Below are 18,427 nucleotides of genomic sequence, written 5' to 3'. Positions count from 1 at the left end.
CTGTGATGGATTATGCAGTTCTTTTAAGAGCATCAGAAGCACTCATTGTGGCCTTATGTTCACCTGCCTTGACAGTATGTGAGGGAAAAACTTGATATGTGCAGATCTGGTTTGGCTTTTCCCTAGTTTGCAACTGAAAATAATATACATGGAAAAAAGGAAAGGATTTCAATGCAAAGGGATTTCTATGCATACATGCATTTCTATGCATGAATTCAATGGGAACAAAGTCAAACTTGTAAAATTTCTGACCTCCAAAGTGCTGATGAAGAAGAAGAAGAAGAGGAGGAGGAGAAGGAGGAGGAGGAGGAGCTTGGCTTTATACCCTGCCTTTCTCTGCTGTAGGGAGACTCAAGGTGGCTTACAAACTCTTTCCTTTCCTCTCCCGACAACAGACACCTTGTGAGGTAGGTGGGGATGAGAGAGAACTGTGACTAGCCCAAGGTCACCCAGCAGGTTTCATGTGCAGGAGTGGGGAAACAAATCCAGTTCACCAGATAAGAGTCTGCCACTCACATGGAAGAGTAGGGAATCAAATGTGGTTCTCCAAATTAGAGTCCTCCAGTCTTAACCACTACTCTCATCACACTCATCCTCACAACAATCTGGTGAACTGGGTCAGTGATAGCTTTACTTTGCAGACAGATGCTAAGAGAAGCTGGGTGGGGGGTGTAATCTGACTAAAAGTCACCCCCAGGATTTTTCTTTCAGGTCCACTCTGGTTCCATTGTTTTCTTTTACTTTGTTCCTTTAAGGGGAAAAAAATACCCGGAAAGTATTGTAATGAAAACCAAACTTGCTATTTTAAAGTGAGTGTTCCATTTCAACCACTGATTTTTTAATCTGCACATCATGAATGAATAAAAATGAATTATACATCAATAGAAAGAATATCTATTAAAGCAGATAAGAAGAGCCTTGCCGCATCAGACCAGTGGTCTATAGACCAGCAATCTGTTTCACACAGCAACCAACCAATTGCTCCAGAGGGCCAAACAAACAGAGCATAGAAGCCAAGGGCCCTAAAGTTACCTCCTGGTACTTCTTTAAAAGCAAAAGCTGTGTGTGTATAGCTACATATGCAAGTGGTCTTCTGGCAAATATTTCAATTGTGCCAGTAATTTTAATTGGCAACTGAGGAACACTGGGTTTGAGTACGGATGGAAATCTTTCATTCTCACCGTCAAGAAAACCTGCAAGTCGATTATTTATAACTGGTGCAGAATTTGGAATGTTAACACAATATTCAATATTTCTTTCATTCTGTGAGACAGATGAGGAATCTTGTTCTTATTGTTTCACCAAAACAAAGAAGGAGAACTAAACCAATCCTTATTTCCCCAATCATTAACATTTCTTTCTGGAAAAATAGGCACCAAACTGAAGTGAAGGATAGAAGAAAGCAAAGAATATGCAGGAATCCACTATATGTGAGCCTCAATAACTACCTTTTTATCCCACTCATATATGTGAATATAATATCCCTCCACACTCAATCTAAAACCATAAGCTACTAAGAAATATTGATATAAAATATCTTTTCCTTGTATGAGGAATTTCAGCACAAACATCACCAAAGTGAACGGGGGCTGCGCAAAGCATGAGTGTGGTGAACTGTTTCTAAAGGAACATTCTGATCACTTTTTGTACATAATGGGCATTTTGTTGACTAAAAAAGCAGGTTTTCTTGTTAAAGCACATTATGCTCACATCAGGGAAACAATTCCCACACACTTCTAGAGTGAATATGTATTTTAAACAACTAAAATAATTTAATCTTATAAATAAATTTTATTTTATTTATTTATTAAATCTCTAGACCGCCCTCACCCTAGGGGCTCAGGGCGGTGAACAACAGTAATAAAAACAGCTTAAAAACACAACATAAAACAACTAATTATCAATAATAAAACCAGGAACCACATAGCGTCAGGTGGCGTTTCCCCTCCCCCACCCCACCTTTATGCCCACGGGAGGCCAGATGAAATGGCAGCGATGTATTTAACCAGGCTGGCCAAATGCCTGGTGGAACAGGTCCATCTTACAGGCCCTGCAGAAACTCTGCAGGTCCCACAGGGACCTGATCTCCCTCGGAAGCCTGTTCCACCAGGTGGGGGCCCTTGTAGAGGCCTGATAGCTTTAGGACCAGGGATGACCGAGAGGTCCTCCTCTGATGAACGGAGGGGCCTAACGGGGCGATATGGGGAGAGGCGGTCTCACAGGTATGTAGGTCCAAGGCCGTGAATGGCTTTGAAGGTCAAGACCATGGAAGTCATAAATACCAGCAGATCAGAAAATAAACCTAAGAAGGACCCATTTTCACCACAAGGGTAAAAAAAACTGAAAGAAGAGAAAAATACTTTTATGTTTTTAAAAATATATATCGTTTTAATCATTTATGGAATATTAATTAAATAATTTTCACACCCACGCTCGTCGTATTTTAAAATTATAATTTAAAACGTGACTTCTTTCTCTGGAAGGTGCTACAATGCTACATGTTCACGTGAACAAACACTGTTGATTCAAAATGCTAGAGACAGACACACATAAAAAAGGAAAGGGCATAGCATAAAACTATACAAAAAGTTTATGTTCAAGAAAGCCCAAATGCGACAGCTAATACAGCTGGATAAGGCGCCGGCGTTGAGAGGTTTTCCTGAGCAGTTTCCGGTAGTCGTAAGGATTATCCTTGCTTCTGTTCTCTTCCAAGGGGTTCCCTGTGACCCTTGGCCTAGGGATTAAGTACAGAAGTGCTAGAAATAAGTTAAAACATTTACTTTGGCCAAATGTGCTGTCAACTACGTAATTTCAACCAACCTCCCCCACCCCCACCGGCTCCCCTCCCCTTCCACCACCTGCTGCGGAACGAGAACATTTGTGGGCTGGGGGGGGGGGGAGGACATAAATTAAACTGGCATTTTGCTTGGTGGTGGAAAGTGATGTCACGTTGCAGTCAATTTATGGCAACCACATAGCGTTTTCGAGGCAAGTGATGTTCAGAGGTGATCTGCCATTGCCCGGCCCTGCGTAGCAACTTCGGTCATCTCCCATCCAACTACAAACCAGGGCGGACCCTGCTTAGATGCTCAGATCTGATGAGATTGGGCTAGCCCAGTGGTGGCGAACCTATGGCATGGGTGCCAGAGGTGGCACTCAGAGCCCTTTCTGTGGGCACGTGCAAATAGAGCCCCCCCCTCCCCACATCTAGGCTGGCTTGGTCCACTGGGCTTGATTATTAGCATTATTATTAGCATTAGCTAATTGAATATTAGCATTATTAGCATTAAACCTGAGACCTAGTTTTGGGGAAGCAGTGTAGGTAACCCTGTTACACGCTGTTAAACCCCACTGATTTTCATGTGAAGAACTAAAGCGCGATCCTTTACCTGGGAGTAAGCTCAGTTGATGGCAATGGGGCTTGCTTCTGAATAAACCCTCCTAGGGTCATGATTCACCCGTTGGAAGAAAGCAAAGCCACAGACTACCACCAAGCTTACTCCCGAGTAACGCATGCCTCAGAGCCAACCATTTTTTCTAAACTAAAACCCCGGTATTCAGGTTAAATTGCCGTGTTGGAACTTTGCGATAAATAAGTGGGTTTTGGGTTGCAGTTTGGGCACTCGGCCTTGAAAAGGTTCGACATCACTGGGCTAGCCTCAGCCACCCAGGTGAGAAATAAAAAGGGCAGACTGAAAATATCAGGGAAATTGGAAGCAGCCCTGAATGCTCCTCCGCTTCTGCGTGTGATGTGTAATCACAAGGCACGGGACACACAGAGACATTGGTCAGGGGTTTTAGATCATGTGGTCTTGATCTAGTCACTCTCTTTCAGCCTTGCAGAGTTATTACTGTCGTTAGGAAAAAATGAAGGACAACGCTGCAAGCTGCTTTGGGTCCCACTGGGAGGAAAGCAGAGTATAAACATTAAAATAAAATAATTAATTTTATGCTGTCTGAAGAAGAAGCAGAAGAAGAGGAGGAGGCGGAGGACGAGAAGAAGTTTGGATTTATACCCCACATTTCTCTCTTGTAAGGAGACTCAAGGTGGATGACAAGCTCCTTTCCCTTCATCTCCCCACAACAGACATTTTGTGAAGTAGGTGGGGCTGAGAGAGTTCCACAGAACTGTGACCAACCAAGGTCACCCAGCAGGAATGCAGGAGTGAGGAAACACATCCGGTTTACCAGATAAGCCTCTGACATTAGACTGGACCAGATGATCCACTGGGGCATACCAATCCATTGATTGTAACCCTACCCTGGCAAAATAGGATATACAGCTGGTTCACAAATGAACAGATTTCACTTCATTACTTTACTGGAATGTATTACATATGTAGTGCTATGGATATTCTAAGGGTGGTGTAACTTCCGTGATGACCCATTCAGGCCTTCTGGTCATTGGTTCTGGTGGGTTTTCCGGGCTGTGTGGCCATAGTCTGGTGGATTTTGTTCCTAACATTTCGCCTGCATCTGTGGCTGGCATCTTCAGAGGTGTATCACAAAGAAAAGTCTGTTTTACACTGTGTCTAAGTGAGAAGGGAAAGTTTAGTGTGGTATATTGTCCATGTCCCAGGGTGGGGAACCAATCATTAAGTGTTTGGGTGGAACTTGCTATGCAAAGGTGTGGTTGAGTGCATTGTATTGTGGGTGGGATTATCAGTCCATTTTTTTAAGTACCAGGAGCCAGGCTTTGCCCCTAATAACCATGACCATGGCAACTACAACACCCGTGACATAAAACCTTCACTCTGAATTCAGTAGCATAAAGCCTGCTTGCCTACAAATAAAAGGGCTCTGGAGAGCATTAGGAAGGCTAGCTATCTGCTTGGAGACAGTTTTTGGCGCATTGCCTTTGGATTTGTAGATTCATTTGAAGTAAGATTTGTGTATTCAGGGGGACTTTTTCCCAAGCAACTGTGCATAAACATGGCAGCTTTACAATGCAATCCTAATGACAGCCTTCTAAACCCAATTGATTTAAAAGGGTGTGACTCTACTTAAGACATCAGTGCAATATTACCATTCCAGGCAGGTCTACTCAGAATCCTCCTGAAGCCAACAGGGTTTACTCCCAAGAAAGTTCTTAAGAAGCTTATATTCTTATGGGATTTTAAATTACATGATAAATTGCTTTGAGCACTGTTTTGAAAAGGAATCATGACAAAAATATTTGCAATTGGCAAGTGAAGTTGGCTGCAGTATTTTCTTCCCAGTACTTGCCCATTCACTATACCACTTCCCAGACCCACTTAGCCCCTTTCGCACATGGAGAATAATGCACTTTCAGTCCACTTTCACAACTGTTTGCAAGTGAATTTTGCTGTTCCCCATAGTAAAATCCAGCTGCAAAGTGCATTGAAAGTGGATTGAAAGTGAATTATTCTGCAGGTGCAGAAGGCGCCTCAATCAACACCTGAGCATGTCTCTCCCAACAAATTCTGAAGTATTCAACTGTGACTGGTCTTCTGGTAATACTCACCCTTTATGAACCCTCAGTGTCGAGCTTCTCGAGACTGTTGGTGGGTTCTCTCTTGTGCTGGTATTACCGCCATTGGAGGAGGAATCAACAGATGAAAATTCTTGGTAATAGGAATCATCAGCATCCAGGACCTTGCCCAGACTACAGAGACAGATCAATTATTTGCAAACATGACTATAAACCAATTGGTTAGCTGAAAGAGACTTCAGAAGTGGCAATGTGCCAACTGCATTAGAATACACACAATGTATTCCAATGTATCCCAACACACACAATGCTATGAAAGACTACTAGGGGGAAAAAGTATTAATTATGATATACCAAGAGCAGAAGTGTGCAAAAACTTTTGGTGAGCTATGCACTATATCTTGTTTTGATTGGGGGGGGGGGCATTCTCTGAAGATAGCTAGTGCAGTGTAATGGTTAAGGTTGAACTAGGATCTGGGAAACCTAGGTTTGAATCCCCACTCTTCCATGGAACCTTGCTGGGGCCATGGCCAAGTCACACACACACACTCAACCTCAACCCTGGCAAGTTTTTGGATGGTAGACCTCCAAAGAATACCAGGGCATGACACAGAGGGAGGCAATGGCAAACCACCTCTGAACATCTTAAAAACCCTATGGGGTTGCCATAAGTCAGTTGTGACTTGATGGCGACACACACATTCTCTGAACCTCCTATGAAGAACTGTGAACAAGCTGCCCAGAAGGTCCCAGAGATCTCCAACGAGCATCCAGAGACCTCCATACTGAATCCTGAAGCTGATGCCCATATCAGAAGGCGGAGTGCTCACTTCCCATAAAGATGAATGGAAAGTCACTGTGACAACAGTGGTACAGCATCTGATGTGCATGCCAAAGTCCCAGATCAAGCAGTAGGTCAGGTGAAGGATCTCTGCCCTGAGATTATGGAGAGCTTTTACCAGTCAGAAAATACTGATTTTGATAGACCAATAATCTGATTCTCTAGAAGAGCTTCATGGGTTTAAGAAACCCTGACTTCAGCTTGACTATCCATCCCCCTACCCTTGAGGTCTCAGGGTAACTTCCAACATTTGAAATACAACCTTCTGCTTAATGGAGCTCTAATGAGCATCCCAGAGACCCAGCAAGAATCAGCTCCGGGGGCGGGGGGTGGGGGAATCCTCTGGATTCAGGGTTACTGCAATTCAGACCCCCCCCCCAGAACATCTTCAGTTATGCCTGACCAGTGTATCTGTTTCCCCCACTGCTCAGCACCAAACTCTCAGAAAATGGTTTGAGTAAGACGTCCTACTCAGCTGCCTTGATTGCTGGTACTTTCATCCGTCCTAGCCAGTTTGCTGATTGGCTCCAGGAAGAAATGGATCTGTAGGGTCAACTTCAGAGCTCTTCAGTTGCTGGCTGCAATTCACTGCTGCACTGACTACATTAGCCCTGTGATGAGGGTGAAAAGTTTCCCCGCTGCTTCAGGCGTCTTGCCTGGAGCCTGCTTATTAGCCTGGCTCTGTAGTTCTCCTGCTTCCTCCACGGCCCCCTTTTGAAAACACTGTCCCTTTTTTGTTTTTTTAACTTCATTTATTGCCTGCCTTTCTCACTGGACCCAAAGTGTCGAAGAGAGCGCAGATTTCAAGGAGTGCCTTGCTCTAGACTTTGCAACTATTTTCTCATATTGATAGCTGGATCAATGTCTACCAAGAAAACAGTTGGCAAGCTTCCAAGTGGCATAGGGTTCCTAATCAGACTGAAAATGTGATATGATTAAAAAAACCCGCTGCCATGTTATGTATTGTCAAAGGCTTTCACGGCTGGAATCAACGGCTGTTGTGGGTTTCCAGGCTGTGTGGCTGAGGCAGAGGCATAGCAAGGGGGAAAAGCATCAGGTGCACTGGTGCGTCCTCTGCCCCCGTCTCAACCCTGGAACGCCCCCGCCACGCCCCCGGAACACCCTCGCCACACACCCCGGCCCCCTTGGAGCTTCGCCTCTGGGCTGAGGTCTAGCAGTTTTTGCTCCTAATGTTTTGCCTGCATCTGTGTCTGGCATTTTCACCATGACGTACCTCTGAAGATGCCAGCCACAGATGCAGGTGAAATGTTAGGAGTGAAAACCATCAGTCCAGAAAACCCCAAACAGCCACATTCTTTTACTCATCCTGTACATCTTATTTCTGTCATACAGCAACCTCTACAAAATAGATCTCAGGGGGTTGTGAAACTTTGCCAGATTTGTTGCTTCAGGATTGTTGTACTGAAAGCTTTCCGAAAGTTCAGCCAACCTTGAAAATGCAGACAGAATCGTGACATAACAGTAACCCAGTCCTCCAGTTTGCTACAAGAGAGAAAAATCAAACTGCCTGTGTTCTATGTCGTTACCCAGGGACTCGACTTTTGAAAGGCATACAGCCAAGGTGCACCTGCTGACTTGGGGGTTGTGTTGAGTCAGAAAAGCACCACAATTACCGGGTAATTTTCTGCAGTGCCATTCTTACTGATATAATTAAGGCTGTATTAGTACTCCTTTTTTATAAGCCTCCCCCTTTCATGGATTTATGCCTTTTAGCACCAACATGCATTCGGCAGTGCAATTTGGTAGGCAAGGATTTTGACTAAGCCGCTGCTGTGAGGCATTTAAATTCAGGCTCCAGGATTTTGTGATATCAAGGAGATGTGACATTATCAGGGGGTGCGTCAGGCTCAGAAATGGATGAATGGCTGGCGTGGATCAATAAAGCATGCAGAGATAATCACCATCTGTACACTTAACTGTTTCGGAGCGAGGTCGGAAAGCACAAACAAAAATTAGCCGCTGGACTTTGGTTCCGCTTAGGAAATCCCTCTGCCCTGCCCTGGATGGCCCGGGCTTGCCCGCTCTCATCAGATCTCAGAAGCTAAGCAGGGTTGACCCTGGTTAGTATTTGGATGGGAGACCACCAAAGAATACATGGGTCCCTACTTAGAGGAGGAAGAAGAAGAGTTGGATTTATACCCTACCTTTCTCTCCTGGAAGGAGACTCAAGGTGGCCCACAAGCTCCTTTCCCTTCCTCAATGGCAAACCTTCTCTGATGGTCTCTTGCCTTGAAAGCCCTCTTGCAGGGATGGAGTGAGGGGGGAAAGCGCTTGGTACACTGATGCATCCTGTGCCCTGACCTGCGCCCCGTCCACCATGCCATGCCCCCGGAATGCCCTTGCCATGCTCCCACAGGGGTGTGCGCCCGGTGCGTCGCACCCCCCCCTATCCCCTTGGAGCTACACCTCTGCCCTGTTGGGTTTCCATAAGTCAGCCGTGACCTGGCAGCAGTTTACCGACGCCCACAGGAAATCCCCTGACCTCATCAACTGAAGGCACAGAACCAGCATACTCTGGAGGGGGGTGGGGTGGCAGAGCAGCTGCTAAGGCTCAGGGCCCCTCTGCAATAAAAGTTTACCCAGACTTGTGGAAGCCTTTGGGTGGCTGCTGGAAAACTCAAAAAAATGTGACAGCTGAAGATCCTATAATGCCGATGTTTTGTCCCTTCAGAGGTAAGGAACTCACTTTGCCATAATCTGTCAGCTAGCAACGCCCCTTCCTTTAAATATGAGTTAGCAATATAGTTAAGGCGATACAGTGGTCGCTTATAAGCAGAGAAATTACCTGTTTTTTCTTGGCTTCCGTTTTTCCTCCTGAATTGATTTCTGAAAGCATAATTTGGGGAGGCATTATTAAAACATGGGCACATTATGCAGAAATGTAATGCACAATTATTTGACTGTGTGAATCATAGTGCATTTTCACCCCACTTTTTAATTTCTGCAGACTTTGGCAAATGTCAGATACCCCCCAACTTTCTCTCGTGAAGTCTTGAAACTTGGGGTGATCCTGCATGATCATTCTTAGAAGGACTGAAAACTGGAGACTTTTTACAGGAGCACTGGATACCTAAATGTCCTTTTCCAACCCATTGACCCACTTCTTGAATAGTCTATATCCCCAAGATATAACTTTTCTGTTCTGCCCCACTTCGGAACTTCCTCTTACTTGGCTGGATCCAGACTACATTCTCTGTGAACAAAATACATTTCTAACAGCAGCAAATATCTTTCCAACCACCCTGCCTCCCGCTGCAATTCCTTGACCTCCCTGAAATCTTGTTCTGGAGGAGGAGGAGGAGGAGGAGGAGGAGGAGGAGGAGGAGGAAGAAGAAGAAGAAGAAGAAGAAGAAGAAGAAGAAGAAGAAGAAGAAGAAGAAGAAGAAGAAGAAGAAGAAGAAGAAGAAGAAGGAGGAGGAGGAGGAGGAGGAGGAGGAGGAGGAGGAGGAGGAGGAGGAGGAGGAGGAGGAGGAGGAGGAGGAGGATTATTTATATCCCACCTTTCTCTCCTGTAAGGAGACTCAAAGTGGCTTACAAGCTCCTTTCCCTTCCTCTCCCCACAACAGGCACCTTGTGAGGTATTTGGGCCTGAGAGAGTTCCAAAGAACTGTGACTAGCCCAAGGTTACCCAGCAGGGATGTAGGAGTGAAGAAACACATCTGATTCACCAGATAAGCCTCTGCCACTCAGGTGGAGGAGTGGGGAATCAAACTCAGTTCTCCAGATTAGAATCCACCAGCTCTTAAACTACATCATGCTGGCCACGTTGGACCAGGGACCCTCAAGAACGGCAGGAGGGATAAACTGGCATCTGAAGCAGGAAGAGAAAATGGGCAGCAGTTGCTCCTCTCATTTTGTTGGTAGAAAATTTAGCCTGGATCCAACCCATGGCTATAAGAAAAGTAGTAGACGCTCTGTAAAATGCAGTGCTTTCAGAGAGAATTATAGGACAGTTCTAATCCCACCAAGTTTTAAAACGTCAAAGTCTTTAAACTTTCTCATGCAAAGCAAAGCTAGATATCATTTGGGATGTATATCAGAGGGAAGATTGAAACAGAACTGGATCTCGCTTGTGCTGATAGCAGCCACCAATTAGTGCCCCTAATGTATGGCACTAAATTGATTTTTAAATCTGTGCCAGAGTACCCACATCATTTGCTAGATTCTAAAATAAACAGATTTATTTAACCCACAGTGTATAGATACAGAGCACCAAGCCAGAAGGGAGTTGACCTTTCTTGAAACACTATTATTTTAACTCCCGTTAAGCTAGCAGCATGAGCTGCTGGCTGCCAAAATGATTAAGGTGATGATTCTAAGTAGATTCACTTAGAAATTAAATAAGACAGAGGGTCAAACTACATGTGACGCTACTGCGGGCAGACCTGCAAACATATAAATTTGCTCTTAAAATCAGCCTCAGCATGCGTGTGTGAGAGACTCTGCATTGGGACCTCAGAACCAGAGAAAGAGGTGTTTAATTCTTTTGCCTGTACCATTCCCACCAGCACAGAGAGTCTTTGCAAACTGCTTGCAGCCTAATGAGTGAAAAACACAGGAACTCATACACTGATTGTCTTTTTCTCTGTTAGGGCTCAGGAGGCCGTTTCCATTCCCTCTTTCATCATTTCAGCTGCAATCCAAATATCCCTTCTCCCCTCCAATCATGGTTATTAGGGCCCCAAAACATGGATTCAAATCACAGAACTCTAACTCCTGCCTTAAGTAGGCTAATTTGTCCAGTCAGAGCACCTAGTAAATTATGTACCAAATACTGTACAAAGGGCCAAGCTTTGCCTTTCTGCTTTACCTCTCACACATCCTTTTGTCCCAAATGTGGAACTTGATGGAAGGCAGAAAGTGGGACAAGGCGGTAAAGACAGCATGTCGAATGCTAATTAATGGCAGAGTTTAAAAATAAACGGAAGTGGCACAATTCAAAAAACCACTTTGATCTCACTGACCACAATTTACTAAACCCGAGCAGTCCCTTAAATGAATGTGGCTTCAAAACTTACTATAACCTAAAATGCAGAAGCATCTCTTTGCCAGTTCCCAAATAGCACGAGTCTTGCATTTCTAATTTTAGAGAAGCAGTCGTGTTTTGTCTTTTGCTGCAAACAATAAATAGGAATCTTGGGGCACCTGAAAGATGAATCAGTTTATTTTTGAGCTTTCGTGGTCTAGAGCTCATTTTGTCTGAGGTAGACAGAATTTTTCGCTAGGATAAAAAACCTCTTTCAGGTGCATCAAGAGTCCTGTCTGTTCTTAAACTGATACATTCAAAAAGAATCAAGTTCCAGAATTTCAGGGCACCTCTGGCCAGGAAGTTCCCCTTTGCCCCATACAACTTTCTAGTGCCAAGCCAGATCAATTAAAAAAAGGAATATAATTTATTCAGGATAGCTACATGCCCAAACGTTCTCTAAATTTACTTCAGTTGCTGTGTAGTTGAATGGGGTCCCGACGTAAGTTGAAGACTTGTAGGCGTATGGACTATGGAGAACAAATGTGATGTACCTGTATCCTGAAACAGGTGGCACAACCTAAAAGGTGAGCAATCAAAACTGACTCATTTTTATTTGAAAACCCCATTTTGGCACAGTATATTTAATGTACCAAGTTTGTTCACTGCATGTAAGTCAACATTTACAGTGGGACGCTCGATAAAAATTCTCTTCTCTACCGCTGCTCTGCAGAACTGGGCAACCAGAGAAAAGGATTTTTTGGTTGTGTCCCTCCCCTACCATTCCCGCCAGCACAGAAAGTCTTTGCAAACTGCTTGGAGCCTAATGAGTGAAAACGCAGAAACCTATCACTGCTTGTCTTGTGAGTGCATGGCACTCACCTTATAATCCTTTAGGAGCCAGGCCAAAACACCGGTTTTTATCCAAACCTAACCAAGAAGTTCCTCGTTTTTAGTTGCTTTTATGATCTGCTTCCAGCTTTAGAACTATTTTATGCATATAGTTTTAGCCAGCTGAATGTTCTTTTATGAGGTTTTCCTGCCTCTCAACTTGGTGTAATGGTGGTAATTCTTATGTTGTTTTTATAATTTTATTGTATTGATTTTACTTCATGAGCCACCTTGAGCAGCCCTCTGCAGCATTAGCCCTGTTCAACTACACAGCAGCTGTTAACATTTCATACTTGGTGGAATACAGTGGCATACAGCTGATTCTGGCTTGCTGGCATGCAATCATGACTCCATGTCTGCCAGGGCCAATAAATTTAGGGCAGAAGTAAATGGAACGTGAGGGGATGTGGAACAGTATGGCACAGCCTGAACTCACCAGATCTCGAAAAACTAAGCATGGTCGGTCGGTACTTGGAAGGGAGACCTCCAAAGAAGTTCCTGCAGAGGAATGTGCAGCCATGAATCAGCAGGACCCGTCACTGCTGCCCGGGTTGGGCACTGCAAAGTGGCCCTGCCATGCCTCCCCTTAGAAGGGTGGAAGGCAGGCAGTGGCCACGCCCACTAAGGACATCAGCAGGAGGGGCGGCTGGGAGCCTATATGAGGCTTTGACCTGGGCCTTGTCCCGTCCCTGGAGCAGAGTGGCACCGAGTTTGGGTGAGTCCCAGGGCCCCTCTTCTAACCCCCAGCCACGTGGGCCTTCAGGGCCATCTGGGCTTCCCCAGGAAGGGGAAAAGCAATGGCGAACCATCTCTGCTTCTCACTTGCCCTGAGAGCTCTTTGCTGGGGTTACTATAAATCTGTTGCCCCTTGATAGAAGTTACATGCATGAATGGAACAGGAGACCCTGAGTTCCTGCTGCTATGGAGAGACCGAGATTGATTCCGTCTCCTTTTAGAGACAATATTTCTTTCTTAAGGTGTGGTGTGAGACAATGGTCCATTGCCTCTCCCTGGCCCTGCCTTGCATCAAGAAAATTTCACAACGTGATGATCCCGCATCCCACTGGAGGCAACTCAAGCAGCGAAGAGACACGAAGTGACAGTAACTCCATCTCTTTTGCAACATCTAGTTCTGCTCTCATCTCCTTCAGTTTCTGATGAACGCCAGCAATCACTGCAGCCCGGCTAAGCAAATGTGTTCTGTCACCTGCTGCTAAATAGGTCAATAGCAAGCATATGCCTCCAGCAAGAAGGCTTAATTGCTCTTAAGAGGAATCTAACAGCTTCTTCCATTTCCTCTTGACACATCCAAAAGCTTATTGTCTTCTTTTTCTCCATTTAGCAGCTTGGCGGTCAGGTATGGAAAGCTGTCTCTGTCTGGGACATTTGGAGCTGAAGAACTGCAAGGAGATGTTCCTCAAGCCCTCTCCTGGTGGATTTTTGTGCCCTTTGGGAAAAGCAGCTGCAGCATATCATGAAATGTGGAGTCCTAGTGGTGGAGTTGTAATGAATGAGGCCCTTTTGATAGGCAGATTTACACGGAAGTTAGTTTTGTGGAACTCAGAGCTACTGACCCAGAGGTATGCATCAGACTGCAGCTACAGGTTACACATTTGGTCCCACTGAAAACAGTAGCTACAGGGATGGCTTTGGCTCAGTGGCAGAGCATCTGCTTGGCATGCTGAGGGTCTCAGGTTCAATCCCCAGCATCTCCAGTTAAAGGTTCAGGTAGTAGGTCATGTTGAAAACCTCTGCCTGGAACCCTGAAGAACCATTGCTGATCACAGTAGACCAGGGGTCTGTAACCTGTGGCTCTCCAGATGTTCATGGACTACAATTCCAATTGGCCAATTGTAGTCCATGAACATATGGAGAGCCGCAGGTTGCAGACCCCTGCAGTAGACAATACTGAGCATGATAGACCAGTATAAGTCAGTTCCATGCATTCAATAGGAGCACTGCCATGTTGATTTGTTTGTGTTTGTCAAACTTTGATCACAAGCCTAGCAGATGTGAATAGGAATGCCAGCTATTAAAGAACAGCCCTCGGAGCACTTCCGATCACACAAAAAGGGGGCAACATCTGCAGATTATCCGTCTGCTGCAGTTCATCCCTTTACTAAGGACCTGTGACCCTCTCTGCTGTTTTTTAGAAGGAGGACAGAGGATTCAGCAAGCAGGTGGGAATGGCAAAGGTCAGCTCTGCAAACGGAGCCCAAGTTGTAGTTCTACAGATTCACCTTCCCCAACAGATTTAAACCATATAATAGGACAAGAAAGCATACATGTAGCAAATTGTAATATGTAGAATCCTCAGGGTTGTTTAATGTCTTGGGTTTCTGAGGTCTTCTTGGGGTTCTGTGTATAGGGCGGGTGTCTTCTGCTCTGGAGGCAACTACAAGAGATGTCAACACATGAGGAACGCTTATTATTAACAGAGAGAGTACGCACTTTGACATAAGAAAAACAGTTAGCATGACAACATTAACAAAAACAACAGGTGCGAACATTTTCAAGGGAAAATATCCTTCCAAGATTATATAGGCTGTCTCTCTACAAATAAAAGGATGCAATTTACTCTGACCAATAATGAGACAGTCAAGCTGTGAAAATGGTTGGCAAGTGGTAAATTTTTACTTCTTCTTTCATTCCTCATTCTTTGGGAGTGAATTCAATCTGCTGCCCATTACACAACAAGGAATAGCAACTGACTTCACATCTATGAAATTTTTGAGTGTCCGAGGGGACCACCGCTTATAACTTGCATTAAAATAGTCTCCAAGCAAGCACCAACAGAGAAGTCTTTTTTTAAAACTGAATTGCATTTTTTTAATTATTATTATTATTATTATTATTATTATTATTATTATTATTATTATTATTATTATTATTATTATTATTATTATTTATTAGGTTTATAAACCGCCCTCCCCCGAAGGGCTTTTATGCGTTTCTCTTGATAGATGTGTAACCTGCCTTGAGGCAGAAATCTCATATATCAACATAGTAAATAAACACACATATGGTGAAGGCATTGCCACTTTCTTTGTGGCATCTAACCAAGTTTTTTGAAAGGAGAGAAGGTCAGCACTCCCCTTGATAAGGATGGAAGAGGTCCTAGTGGCCTGTACAACATGCATACGGTTAACATAGTAAATACATAAATAAATAAATTTAGAATTCAGATGAAACTCTACTTTGGGGAGGTCTGTTTGAAGAGTAACACATGCCAATCTATGACTTGGCACTCATTTAACGTTATTTTAATAACTGCAAATCCTTCGCTAGTATTCATTAACGGGACAAATCTCTCCCTCTTTCTCTCTGTTGCCTCATGGAATTCTGAGCAGGAAAAAAAACCCCTAACTTGCCAGCCTGAAGATGAGACTACAAATGTTCCCACTAATATCTACTTTTCTTTCTGATTTTTTCCCCTTTTTAATAGAGGACCTAGACATGCCAGCCTCCGGGTGGTACCTGGGGATCCCTTGTAATTCCAGGAGATATCCAGGCCTTATCTGGAGGTTGGCAACCCTAGTTATTACTCAGAAAATACTATTATATTGCTGTTTGGGGAATTCTTCTATAGGCCAAGATGGCAACCTGCAGTAATATGTGTTAAACAACCTGCTGATCTGAGTGGTCTATCCCCCAGCTATTCAACTGCATTCCCCTTGGTTTGACTTTGAAGCCAGGATCTTTCACAATGCAAGGTTTTCCCCACTCCCAATCGCATTATGGGTGAAGGACTGAAAGAATATGCTCTCCCAGTGTCTCAAAGAAACTGTGTGGCTCTTGCGGAAAGGGAAAGGCTATGCTACTGACATCGTTTTAATTAAGAAAGTGGCACGAGCATTCATAATCAGAAATGATCAGCCATACATCAGTGCAAGCCCCAGCTAAATTAGCTACATAACTTTTTCTTTTTTATGTGTGATAAATAAAGGCTTGGAAAGGTCATGATAGATTGGAGGACAAGAAAAAAATCATGGCAATTTACAGCGGTGTTTGAATAATGATTACGTTTATTGTTCTAGCTTCTTATCTAGAATGCAGACGGCTCCTAATGTAATGAACGGACAATTATCCCTTAACGCGTGCCTCTTTGAGGACAATGGTGCTTTTCTAAACCAAGATGCATACAATTTGCTTTCAGCAAGGAAATTTCAGTGCAAAATAATTCATTTCACTCAACTGAAAGCACAGATTAATCACCATCGTACAGTTATAGTGGATATAGCTAGCTAGCTAGATAAGATCTCACTTAAACATATTCAGTTCTGTAATATAAATGCCAAAAATGTGTATGTTTTTGGAAGGCAGAATAGAATAATGGCTTAGAATAGGTGAACAATCCCCAGACTAAATCACAGACTAAAACGATGGCCCAGCATAGCCACTGTTCAGCTTGATCAGGGGTCTGCAATTGGCCATGCTGGCAGGGGCTGAAGGGAATTGTAGTCCATGAACATCTGGAGAGCAGCAGGTTGCAGACCCTTGAGCTTGATCCTTTGATATTATGGATATTATTACCAGGATTACTGTGTTGTACTTTGAACATCTGTTTTGTGCTGTACAAAAGTCTGTTTGTTCTTGCACTGAAACCTCTCAGTGATTTGTGTCACTATGAGACAGCTCCTTCTATGACCTCAAAGGGCAGACCCTGCTCAGACTGGAAGAATGACTCCTCTTTCTTGGTTATTCTTCGAATGAAATACATGCAGCTATGAACCACGGAGTGTATGATTCACACGTCCATATCTTGTTTTCCCTCCCCTCTAAAATACAACTATTTGAAAACTATTTGATTTCCTGCTATCCTTTCAGCTGGGGTGGTCAGCAGAAATAATTCACAGGAAATAAAGCTAAAAATCAAAGTTATCCTTTGAGCCACAATAAGTTGTCAGAGATAAATAATCCTGCCTCTGTTCATAGCTAAAGGCAGGCAAATATCCCTGTTTGGCAATACAAAGTGCTATTTTTGGATTCACGCTTCACAGCTGGAAAGTGACATCCTGAACAAGTGAAGTTGAGGGAAATGTGTACAATTATCCCTTGAACTATTACAGTAATTACAGAAATCAAACTGCCAACCGATTTAAAGGAAAACAAAAGATCAGCTGATGTTGCCCCTTGCTGATTAATGTCCTTATTGGGAAAAAGAAGACTAGAACAAGGCAATTCGGTGGGAAAAATTTCCCTCAGAAATCATGGCTTCCCGTAGCACAAAGATGCACAGGAAACTCTTTTTAATTAATACTCTGCTTAGAGACAAATCTTTACTTCTAATCGATGGCTCAGCTAAGCAAACAGGAACGCTGCTGGAGGTAAACATTTTATTTTCTTTATTAATGAAGAAATGGCCAGGACACTGTTATATCTATTGCTCATGTGTAATCTATGCTTCTGATTACAACTGTTTTATCCACAACAGACAATGAACTCTACGCTGCTGTGAAGAAAAAGAATGAATGCTATACAGTGAGATAAATGTCATGCCCTGGGTATATTTAGGAATGGCAAGCAGTTATAATTCAGAGGAAACAGCGTGCATAGAACTTCAGCATGTACTGGCATCCTGTTTCTTTCTGTAGGACACATTCAGTTGCTGGAAACAGAATACAGAGGCGTACTGTTAGGTCCCTTCCACACATGCAGAACAAAGCACTTTCACTCCACTTTCACAACTGTTTGCAAGTGGATTTTGCAATTCCGCACAGTAAAATCCAGCTGCAAAGTGCATTGAAAGTGTATTATTCTGCCACTGCCACTTAGAGTCACTGTGGTGTGCAGCAATTACAGTTCACTGCTAGGATCTAGGAGGCTCCAGGTTCAGATCACCACTCTTTAATGGAAACTTGCTGGGTGACCTTAGGCCCGGGTGACTCTCAGGCCCCTTCCGCACACGCAAAATAATGCGTTTTCAAACCACTTGTCAGGAGGCCTGTTATTTAGGGGTTTTACTGTTGCTGCTTTCTAAATGCACAGGAGGGTGGTGGAATGGGTTAATTGCATTTCTAACTGTCTTTTCACTGTTTCTGTAGAATGTTATGTAGTACCAGGTGGTGTCCAAGGTCACTGATTGCCCATCTTCTGTTATCTTACTGACTTTTACTTTTAGGCGCGTTTTCCCGGGGTGTGTGTGTGTGTGTTGGTTGAATTAAGTGTTGGGATTTGAGCGGGTAAATCAGTTCTGGCTTTAGCCAGGGAAGATTCCACATCATTAAAGCTACTGTTCTTCAACAAGAGTGTATGT

At 43.8% G+C, this 18,427-nt stretch overlaps 1 protein-coding gene and 1 non-coding gene across 8 annotated transcripts in view; one reads left to right on the top strand and one right to left on the bottom strand.

Annotated features, from left to right (window-relative positions):
* Positions 1-2,086: 2,086 nt before the first annotated feature.
* Positions 2,087-18,427, bottom strand: part of MYO3A (myosin IIIA) — a 107,599-nt gene continuing 91,258 nt past the window's right edge. For 4 of the 7 annotated variants that reach the window (XM_048511333.1, XM_048511335.1, XM_048511334.1 and 1 more), the window contains 4 exons: positions 14,457-14,566; positions 9,100-9,140; positions 5,486-5,626; positions 2,087-2,734 (listed from right to left, as the gene is read on the bottom strand). In XM_048511333.1, the coding sequence (XP_048367290.1) occupies positions 2,620-2,734; positions 5,486-5,626; positions 9,100-9,140; positions 14,457-14,566 (407 nt within the window). In that variant the 3' untranslated portion in view covers positions 2,087-2,619. Of the gene's footprint in view, positions 2,757-5,485; positions 5,627-9,099; positions 9,141-14,456; positions 14,567-18,427 lie in introns of all 7 variants that reach the window. The other 3 variants (XM_048511338.1, XR_007245780.1, XR_007245781.1) reach the window with 3 other exon arrangements.
* Positions 15,233-15,348, top strand: LOC125441397. Its single transcript, XR_007245853.1, has one exon. It is a non-coding gene; the product is annotated as a U6atac minor spliceosomal RNA (small nuclear RNA).

This window comes from Sphaerodactylus townsendi, linkage group LG11 (genome assembly GCF_021028975.2).
Source record: "Sphaerodactylus townsendi isolate TG3544 linkage group LG11, MPM_Stown_v2.3, whole genome shotgun sequence".
Taxonomy (NCBI): domain Eukaryota; kingdom Metazoa; phylum Chordata; class Lepidosauria; order Squamata; family Sphaerodactylidae; genus Sphaerodactylus; species Sphaerodactylus townsendi.
Note: the sequence above shows the minus strand (reverse complement) of the source record. Positions and strands in the feature narration are given on the sequence as shown.